At 37.5% G+C, this 10,164-nt stretch overlaps 1 protein-coding gene across 4 annotated transcripts; it reads right to left on the minus strand.

Moving 5' to 3' along the window:
• Positions 1 to 809: 809 nt before the first annotated feature.
• Positions 810 to 9,895, minus strand: LOC132165164 (putative disease resistance protein At3g14460). Of its 4 annotated transcripts, none has more exons than XM_059575658.1 (9): positions 9,815 to 9,895; positions 4,018 to 8,480; positions 3,458 to 3,910; positions 3,272 to 3,334; positions 3,135 to 3,188; positions 2,938 to 3,016; positions 2,420 to 2,570; positions 1,604 to 1,711; positions 810 to 1,059 (listed from the first exon to the last, which is right to left on the minus strand). In XM_059575658.1, the coding sequence occupies exon 2, from the start codon at positions 8,398 to 8,400 to the stop codon at positions 4,210 to 4,212; it is 4,191 nt and encodes a 1,396-aa protein (XP_059431641.1). In that variant the 5' UTR covers positions 8,401 to 8,480; positions 9,815 to 9,895; the 3' UTR covers positions 810 to 1,059; positions 1,604 to 1,711; positions 2,420 to 2,570; positions 2,938 to 3,016; positions 3,135 to 3,188; positions 3,272 to 3,334; positions 3,458 to 3,910; positions 4,018 to 4,209. The 4 variants fall into 4 exon arrangements, with proteins under 4 accessions (XP_059431641.1, XP_059431652.1, XP_059431649.1 ...); XM_059575669.1 differs by having other exon boundaries at positions 1,475 to 1,711; XM_059575666.1 differs by having other exon boundaries at positions 4,018 to 8,406; positions 9,815 to 9,886.
• Positions 9,896 to 10,164: the final 269 nt, after the last annotated feature.

The following is a 10,164-nucleotide window of genomic DNA, read 5'->3' on the forward strand; positions in this document are numbered from 1 at the left end:
AAGTTCGTGTCTTTTAATTTGCGTAGTAAACGACATTATTTTTTATGTTGTTTATTGTGCAAAGGTTGTGAATTTTTTTTTTTGTCGTTTACTATGCAAAGGTCCTGAATTATTTTTTTGTCCTTTATTATCTTCGTCTTCCTAATAAAAAATCACATCATTACAAGTAATTATCTTTTACCTCAATAAATTACAGCGCATTAGCACTTTCCTTTTATGAACTATCAACTATGACACTTGACTTTATCAAACTACTATCTTATCACAAAAAGCTCTCTTCCGTCAGTCAAATGGGTTAAAATTGACGGTCAACGGTCATGTGCAAGTCACATTCCATTTTAAATTTTTTTTCTTCCACTTTTTCCCTCACTTCAAACTAATAAAGTTAATATGTTTAGAGGGTACAGGCGTCATTTTCTTGGTTAATATGTTTAGAGGGTACAAGCATCATGTGTCATGTTTAGTTCATAGTTGTCATTATTTTTCTAACATCATTAGCGGCAACCTCAAAGTCGCCGCTAATGATACCATTAGCGACGACTCTAAGGGTTGCTGGTAATGATATACCAATAGTGGCGACCCTAAGATTATTTCAAAGCTCTTTTTGCCACACAATATATATATATATATTAGCGGCGACTTTTTAAGTCGCCGCTATTTGGGATTAGTGTTCAATTACTATCGGCCACATGTCGCCACTATTTGTAAATAGTAGCCACTTTTTGCTCATTAGCTGCGACTTTGGGTTGTTGCTAATGACCATTTTTTTTGTAGTATAATTACCCCCACATCATTATATCACCAACAAATACAATCAAACGACATTTTAACTCAATCCAAAATAAAATAATACACAATGTTTAGTACGTTACAACTTGGAAGCAACTCATAGCAGCAGCATTGCTTCCTTAACAAAAACCTAAAGTAAACACCAAATGACAATTGTTCCTTTAGCCACAAGATGTACAAAATTCAAAATTAGCGTTGTTTCTAATTCTTCAGAATTAATTTGCACACGTCTCCTCAATTCCTTTCTTCAAAATGCCTTTTACTCGACAACTGTAAATATGTAAAATAATGTTATAATGAGAAATTAAATCATAGGAGAAGAAGAAAAGATATAATAATTAAACCCAACAGCAAACCAGACAACAGTGGCAAACCCCAACAACAAACCAACAAAAATGGCAGCAAGAAATAATTAAGAGCAAGAGGATCTGTACATGTCCAACATCAACAATCAGACAGCAACCTAAAGGGCAAACACAAACTATACTGTAATCATTTGTTTCACTTCTGGAGATTGAAAGAAAATTTGTGTGGGATGGTTAACCAACAGCTCTCCTTAACCTCAACCACAGGCCTATCATTCTATACAAAAGAAATGAGAGAAACAATAATAAATGCAAAGTATTTTTAAAACCAACCACCTAAAACAAAGTATACATTTGTTAACAGCAGGGCTCTATCTTACACGAAAAGCAACAAAACATTTGCCAACTCCTCTGCCTATTGCTGCAATCTCCAGTACATCATGCTTGCCTCAAAATAAGGATGATGATCTAGTTCAAGAGAATCTAGTAAACCATTTTAGTAAGCTTACAATGTCAGCATCTTTCATCTCTTCATGCTCTCTCTACCTTGAGAGTGCGATATCGAGTTTTCTAGAAGTTTGAGCAAAATCCAAACCTCATAAATCGCCATAAATATGCTGCAGGTGGGAGAGAAGGCAAGGAGTTAAGTGTTTTCTAGCAGTGAAGAGCAATTTCCACCAGTTAAGCTTTCTTAAATAGAAAGTATTCTTGAAGAGGAAAAGAACCAAAAGTTCACTAATTGCCAATCAAATACATTGGTGCAAATATAGAGGAAACAAAAACCACAAAATGTCAGCTGACCACTCACACCCCTCTGATCTCTGATCTATACACAAACACACATGTTTTATTGCATATATACAATAAAGCAACCCAAACTTTTATATGGAAGCATAGGCAGAATCTACATTATCAACAATCTTGCTTGATCCATGCTACTTCTTTATTGACTTGACATGTTATAACTAGAAACAACCAATCAAGGACATGGAACCACATTGTGCACTTCACAAGCAAAACTGAATAATTTCATAACTTAGAATAATGCAATAACTTGTTGTCATTCACTTTTTGTGTGCATCCTAATCATGTAGCCATATGATATCTATCTTATGGAACCACATAACTTCTTGAGCTAGCAAGAAACAACATAAACAGAAAACATTTCGATCAAGAACCACAATTTACAGAGAAAAATAACAATAGAACTAAATCGATGGTACCATGACTGTGCGTGAGATAATAATGAGAAGAAAAAAATTGCTAACCATGCAGATGAGCAGTATTGACTAGCATAAATTTCACAATATTCACAAATAGATTACCTTGATATTTGCTTTGCTGATCTGGTAGCCCGTTTGGTTGTGCGTCCAGAAGATGACTGCATGCGGAAGAGAGAAGTTGCCTACTTGGAATGGGTGATGGTAGATGGGGAGGAGCAGGGAAGCAAGAAAGAAGAGAGAGAGGCCAGGTGTCCTAAAAGTGAATTAGAGGAGATGAATTAGACCATTACCAGGGGCCAGGTATCCTAAAAGTGAACAGAGCAAATAGAGTGACACACAACATGCTGATCGATACTTAAGGTTTGAAGGAATGACAGGTTATCGTGCACTTACTTCCTAGGTGTTTTCTGTCATTCTTGTTTTCTTTTCTTTTCTTTTTTTTTTTTCTTTTTTTTTTTAATTTATTTTTTATTTTGGAAAACCAAAATATGTTTTCAAAAATTTTTCCCAACATTCTTAAGAAACCAATTCCCAGACAGGGTCTAAAACTTTCTGTTTATTTGAATGCACAACATCCCAAGAAAAAAACAAAAATTGCATGAGTGGTACGTAAACCATACCTCTTTATAATAATAATATTGGTCAGTTTGTTCCTGGGATGCTGCATTAAGGTAATCTCTTCCCCTTCTTCATCCTTACCTATGTGGTTCGAAACATAATGATATAAACATAACTAGATGAATATAGTTATTTCATTGCAATAGAATTAACTACCATTTTGTAAAATGAAAAAACCAGAAAATGAGGACAATATTACCATCAATATCCTCTCCAGGATCAGCATTTTCATCATTGAAAACTTTGGTTGCACCTACAAGGATGTAATGACAAATTATTGGACAAAATGTATATATGCTCCTGGTTTGGTATTTATAACAGAAGTGTTGAACTTACAGGTACCAGGTTTCCTCTTCTTCTTTGTGAGGTCTACAAAGGCACTGTCTTCATAATCAGATACTGCAAATTGAATATTATCAATCCACTTATTGAATATGATAGCCATTATAAACTGTCCATAACACGGCTACGATCACTGTGCAGATGCCAACATTATCAAAGGATCAAAATTCTGTTGGATACCTCTTTTGGGGGTCCCAGTGATTTGTTGAATCTGTTATCGCCAGCAATGGGCCTATTGGTAATGAGAAACTCAAATGTTCAGGGGCCTTCTCTCGCAGTTGGTCACTTCGACATTATAACAAACATCACGAGGCCGTCATGCAAACCAAACACGAATAGCCAACCCCAACAGCAAACCAACAAGAATGGCAGCAAGAAATAAGAAGAACAGGATCTCTCCCAAGCAAACATTCAAACTACAAGAAACTCTACTTAACTAACAAGACAACCGATACAAACCCAAGTTTCAAAACACCCAAATTGTTTCTTAGGCAAACATAAACTCTATTTTATTATTCATTTCACTTCTAGAGATTAAAAGCAAAATTCTGTAGGATGATGGGTTACTTAGCAAGCATGTTCTGTTGGACCTGGTTCTCCTGTTGGCTGTTGCTGCTTTAGTTCAAAGGCCTCCTGAACAATATGATTGCAGTTTGTTCAGTTAATATCTTGAGAGTATTAAGATACAGAGAATAGAAAAGCAAATACGCATATCAGTGTATTAACCTTTAATTACTTACTTCAGAGGAGCCTCTTCTTGAGAAGCAATTCCGCCACTTCCAGGGGGATGCCATGAGTCTCCCCCAACAGAAATCAAGGAAGAGGCCGAAGCAAAAGAAGTGATGTGGCAATAAATTGGCCTTTGTATATATTTTTTGACACTTGCAAAGTTTCTAAATAAAACTAGGATTCCTTATTGTCCTTTTTCTGGGTCATAGATGAACGCCATCAATCAAAACGCAAGGGATGTGGGCTATCTTGAACCATTCTTGTCCTTCATCTTTCTTGCAGCGTTCTTTCAACACAGAACAATGCCAAATAGAAAGTGTCTGGAGTGACGAAGGCAGGCCATCATCTGGAAAGGATGTAAGCTTTTTGCAGCAATCGATTCGAAGATCCAAGAGTGAAGAAGACAAGCCATTTTCTGGAAAAGACACGAGATTGGGGCACCGACAGATTCTCAGTGTTGTAAGAGAGACGAGGTCTCGAAAGCCTTTGGAAGATAAGCATTTTAAATTAGGCAAATTTATGATGGTAATTGTGGTTAGAGAGGCAGGCAACATCATCTCTGGAAAGGACACCAAATCTGGACATCCACCACTAATTTTAAGTTGTTGAAGAAAGGTAAGCTTGTGCAACCCCCACTTAAGCAAGGCCTCAGTGATGTTGCAATCACAAATTTCAAGTGATGTTAGGTTGGTGGGAAAACCTTCATCTGGAAAGGATACAACGCTTGGACATTTCCAAATTCTCAATTCTTGAAGAGAGGTGATGTTGTGTATGCACTTGAGTAGGACCTGCATTTTCTCACAATTGGAAATCATCAGCACTCTAAGGTTGCCAGGGAGCAACCCTCCGTCTGGGAAGGAAACAAGAGTTGGGCAACTATGAATTTCAACCTTGTCTAGAAAGCAGAGGGTGTGTATGCCCATGGGTAACAATTTAAGGTATTCGCAATCACAGATCCAAATGCTCTCAAGAGACGAGTTGTGATGGAAGCTCTTTGCTATTGATTCCAACTCTGCACAAGAACTAATCCTGAGGTGTTTAAGTGCTGCAGGTAATTCTCCGCTTGGGATTAAGGATTTGAGGGATGGACAATCCAAAATAATCAAGTACTCAAGAAGAGATGTGCTGCTACTATAACCGTTGGTATCATCCCCATCCAGCAAAATCAGCATATTCTTGCATTCACTTATCTTTAGCCCCTTTAGAGTTGAAGGTAGTTGGCCAGTTGCAAAGTTCATCAACGAATCACATTTACTAATCTCAATATGTTGAACAATTGTGTAGTTGTACATCATTGCCTTGGGTAAAGATTCCATGCCGTTGCAATGAGAAATAATAAGTTTTCTCAATGTGGAAGGCAAACCCAATTGTAGCTGCTCTTTTACTTCTTCTGCCACCAAAGAAACTAGTTTCGGCCAGTTGCAAATCCTCAAAACACGTAGACAGGGGAGGGTTTGTAGTAATCGCACATCATTTGACCACAAAGCCATCAACTCCTCACAATTCCCAATAGCTAGATCTTTTACATCCAGAATAAACCCTTCTATTGGACATCTGAATTCTGAAATTGTTGAAAGAGACATGGAGTTTAGTGAGCTGAAGTCAACCTTATTCCTGCGCACCACCCCTCTCGATCCCTCAATTTCTAGCTCACAGAGCTCCGGAAAGCTTGAAATTGAAACCACCAACCCTTGGCATCCACTTATCAAAACTTTTTTTAGTGAAGGAAGGTGGTTTGGTAACTTCCCTAACAGCTTGGGACAATATTGAATAGAAAGCTTACGCAAGTTTGGGAATTCTCCACAAGGACTCCAACTCTCCCATTCCTTCATATTCTCAAAACACAAAGTCTCCAAGGATCTAAAAGGTTGTGAGCAACCTTCCCCATAAAACTCAAGGTCAACATTCTTCACACTGACCATGCCTTCAATGAAAAGATATTTGAGTGATGGTAGTTGGCCAATTGGTGGCAATGATGTGCAGCTTTTACAATTTTCAATCCTAAGGAGCACCATATCAGGAAATGAATAACCTCTTAACCAAGTAGGAAATTCTATACCACCATAGCTCATGATAGTGAGCTCTTTCAAAGCCTTGTGAGGCTGTAGCATGTTAAGTACCTGTACTTCAATTGTTCTGTCTTGTGACTCATCAATGTTCCTACTCCATTCCAAGCACAATTGTGTAAGATTGGGTTTTTCAATTAACTTAGCATCCCTTGCATCCATGGGTTCAATTGCATTCTCCAATCGTGAGATGATGAGTTTCTCACGAAGATGCAACAAAGGCCCTAGTTCATTCAACCCAGAGCAACTATCATTTCCCACAAATAGATGAGACAATGTTTGGAGACAAGTCAATTTACCTATTTGCGGAGGCATCCCTTTCAATCGATATGCATTCAGAATGTTGAGGTGGCGCAGCTTGACTAGGTTCCCCAGCTTTGAAGGCAATTCCTCTAGATAACAACATTCCTTCAATAACAATGTCTGTAAGTTGCATAAAGAGGTTGTAGAATCAGGCAAAACTCTAATTCGAGTGTTAGAAAGGTTAAGATATCGTAGATGCTTCAAATCACCAATTGAATCTGGTAGCTCAGTTATGTAATATCCACGGAAAGAGAGCACCCTTAAACATCGTAATTTTGGCAACAACTGAGGAAGATTAGGAAAATAACATCTCTTAGGGGGCGTAAGAGACGAAAGATTTGGAAGCATAAGAGGCAAGAAGGTACGTAGAGACGTGAGTTTAGAAAATGCCCCAAACTTTTTAGTGGCATCATCATAATTGCGATCTAGGTAAGACGAATGTCGAACCTTTTTAGAAATTTTCCCTTCGTTGATACCCTCGAACCTATCCTCCATTCTAAAGCATATATCTCCAGCAATCCATTGAGCCAAATCATTGATGAGGTCATGCATCACAAAACGTGATTTCCTTATGCTTGATTGTTGGAAAAAGGATCTTGATAACAAATTGCAAAAATACTCGCTACCCAAGTCTTCCATTTGCTTTTCACTTTCTTGTGGCTGAACTAAACCTTCTGCCATCCATAACAGAACCAGTTGCTTCTCCTCAAATTCATAGTCCTTGGGGAATATTGAACAATATGCAAAGCATCTCTTTAAATGTGAAGGCAAATGATGATAGCTCAACATAAGAGCTGGAACTATTCCACTTCTCCTTTCTGGTATATCCCATATCTTGCTCTTCAATACATCATCCCACTCAGCAGGGTCCAATTTAGTTCGTAGGAGGCCTCCGAGGGTTTTTGCTGCCAAAGGTAAGCCTTTACTCCTTTTAACGATTTCCTCGCCAATATGTTGAAGGTTGGCATGTGCACTGAAGTCGCTTGCCCCTAAGGCATGTTGAGTAAATATAGATAAACAAGCATCATTTGACAACACTTGCAAATGGTAAGCTGGAATGGTACCCGTCATTGACGAAACTTCCTGATTGCGAGTTGTGATGACAATCCTACTTCCGAGAGCTCCTGCTTCGAAAGGAGCGCGTAAGATAGTCCAATCATTGTAGTTCTCATTCCAAAGATCATCCAAAATGATTAGAAACTTCTTCCCTTTCAGTTTCTCCTTTAGTTCAACTTGCAATAAATTTAGATCATTGTCATCACGGCTTGTAAAGGTGAGGGATCTCAAAATTGTTTTTGTGACTCGAATAGCATCGAAATCTTCAGAAACACAAGCCCATGCTTTTAGATCAAAAAAGCTTTGCACTTTTTCATCATTGAATAAAAGTTGGGCAAGAGTTGTCTTTCCCATACCCGCCATACCAAGTATAGGAATCACAGAGACTTCAGGGCCACTAAAATTTTCATTCAGCAACAACTCAAGTACAGCATCTTTATCTTTTTCCCTGCCATAAACATGAGCTTCATTCACTAAAGAAGTTGGGGCCAGCGTCCGTTTTGTTTCACAAGATCTCCTAACAACATTTTCTCCCAAATTCAGTTCGCCTTTTTGTGTCACGTGAGCTTTGAATCGAGCATCGATCTCCATTATCTTTGACTCCAGCCTATATTTGATCATAAAAGCTCTTGGATTCCAAGAAATGAGTTTTCGTGCCTTACTTGTCCCGGTCTGATTTCCTCCCCTTAATTTGCGATGCAAATCATCCGTGATGAACTCATCGAGTATGTCTTCCACATCGTAAGCCAAGTCTCTGAGATCATCCAGCCATTGTTTCACCTCATTGTCAGTATGCTGCTTCTCATCCGCATCATCAAGGACCGCCTGAATTCTTTTTAACATTTTCCTCCATTTGTCTAGCTTTTTTCGGAGTCCCTCGCGGCATGCAAAGTTGAGCAAATCGCGAGACGCAAGCCGGTCAAACAGCACTTGGAGGAATGCAGAAAGTAAGGCCTCCCCGACTGCCATAGTTTTCTTGGTAGAAAAAGGAATGAATCAAGAAACGATGCAGCGACAGGCAAGCACTTGAAAGCACAAGTAATTGGTTTCTGTGAGAGATTAGGAAAAAAAAAATTAAAAATTGTGAGATATTTGAGTTTAGAAAAACAAAGCAAAGAAAAAGATAATAACCCAGTGGACTGTGTCTTGTCTAATTAATAATAACCCAATTTTCTTTGTGTAAATGCAAAAGACAGCTCGAATTCTGATTTTGTCCATTTGTTTGTATTCATCTTCATTCGTTCCCTTTAAGAGTAATGCTCCACAACCTTCCACTCTCACACTTTCACAAGGCTTATAAAATCATAATTAACTCAAAATTTAATAATAATTCATTTTAAATCCAATTGTAATTTTAAAAGTTACGTTGGGATCCGACTTCTATGCGGTAGTGAAAACTACCGCATATATGCTATTAAGATTTTGGACGGCTCAGATTTAATCCATGCATTTTTTAACTCTAAAACTCACGCCATCTCTTTTCTTCCGTGAAACAAAATAAAACATTTATTTCCAACACTTCATTTGGCATGGGTAGAGTTTCCCGAGTTGCTTGGGTTGCCCACCCTCACTCGCTCAGGGCCATCAAAATCAAAAATTAGGCCAGCTTGATAAATTTTGAAACATAAGGTGATAAGTTTAAATATGACAATTTACTTATATTGACATTGTTTTGGTAGTTTAGGAGGGTCATTACACAATTGGTAGTTTGGATGGAACATTGACAATGGAGTGGTAGTTTGACGGGATACCTCTACTTTTTCCTAATTTTTTTTTATTAACTTAATAACAAAATTAATTTAAAAATCATGCCTCTAGCTTTTTGGAGATGAAAAAATTACTAATCAAACTTTAATGCTCAAGTTTTCGTTAATATTTTATTCTCAATAGCTAATCCATTTTATCTTTCTTGTAAGATGATCAATTGTAACTATGATTTAATTGGTTGTGCACTAAAATCAACAATACAGTGATTATAATTTATAAGTGATTAGAACTCGTAACAACGACCCACTAAAATAACCAAAGAAGTTAAGAATGATAGAACCAAGAATCAAAATATTAGAAGTGATGAAAGAAAATATGAGAAAAAATAAATACAAAAAGAAAGTAGGTCATCCTTTAGTTTGGAATCTTTTAAGATTTTAAACATGCTATGTCAACTTTTTTTTTTTTTATAAAAAAAAATCCCCCTCATAGCCTATCAATTAAATGGCCTCCATTCATTTTATTTTTCTTGAGGCATTTCCATATTTTTTTTTTTCCAAAGCAAACCAGAAACATGGAAAACAACAGACATAGCAATTAGCATCAACACCCAAGTCCCCAAACAACGACCAAAACCCACTCATCAAGATTCAAGAACAGAGGCATAAAAATAAACCTGTGAAGAAGAAACTGGCGGATCTAGATGGGATGCTTGGGGCTCGCCGCTTCAACCCCAGGTGATCTCCCACAGGCCACAGCACTCTCTCTCTCTCTCTCTCGCTCGCTCGCTGTGATTCTTTTTTTGTGTTCCGTGTAATTAAGTCTCTTCTGGAATGTGTTCACTATTTATAGATTTTTTTTTTGTTTTTTTTTTTTTTTTCTGAGTAAATGGAACACAAAGGAAACAATCAAGAAAGTACGAACGAACTAAAAACCATAAACATCTATTGACTTTAGGAAGCAAATGGAACACAAAGGAAACAATCAAGAAAGTACGAACGAACTAAAAACCATAAACATCTATTG

The sequence above is a fragment of the Corylus avellana genome, chromosome ca1, assembly GCF_901000735.1.
Source record: "Corylus avellana chromosome ca1, CavTom2PMs-1.0".
NCBI classification, from domain to species: Eukaryota; Viridiplantae; Streptophyta; class Magnoliopsida; order Fagales; family Betulaceae; genus Corylus; species Corylus avellana.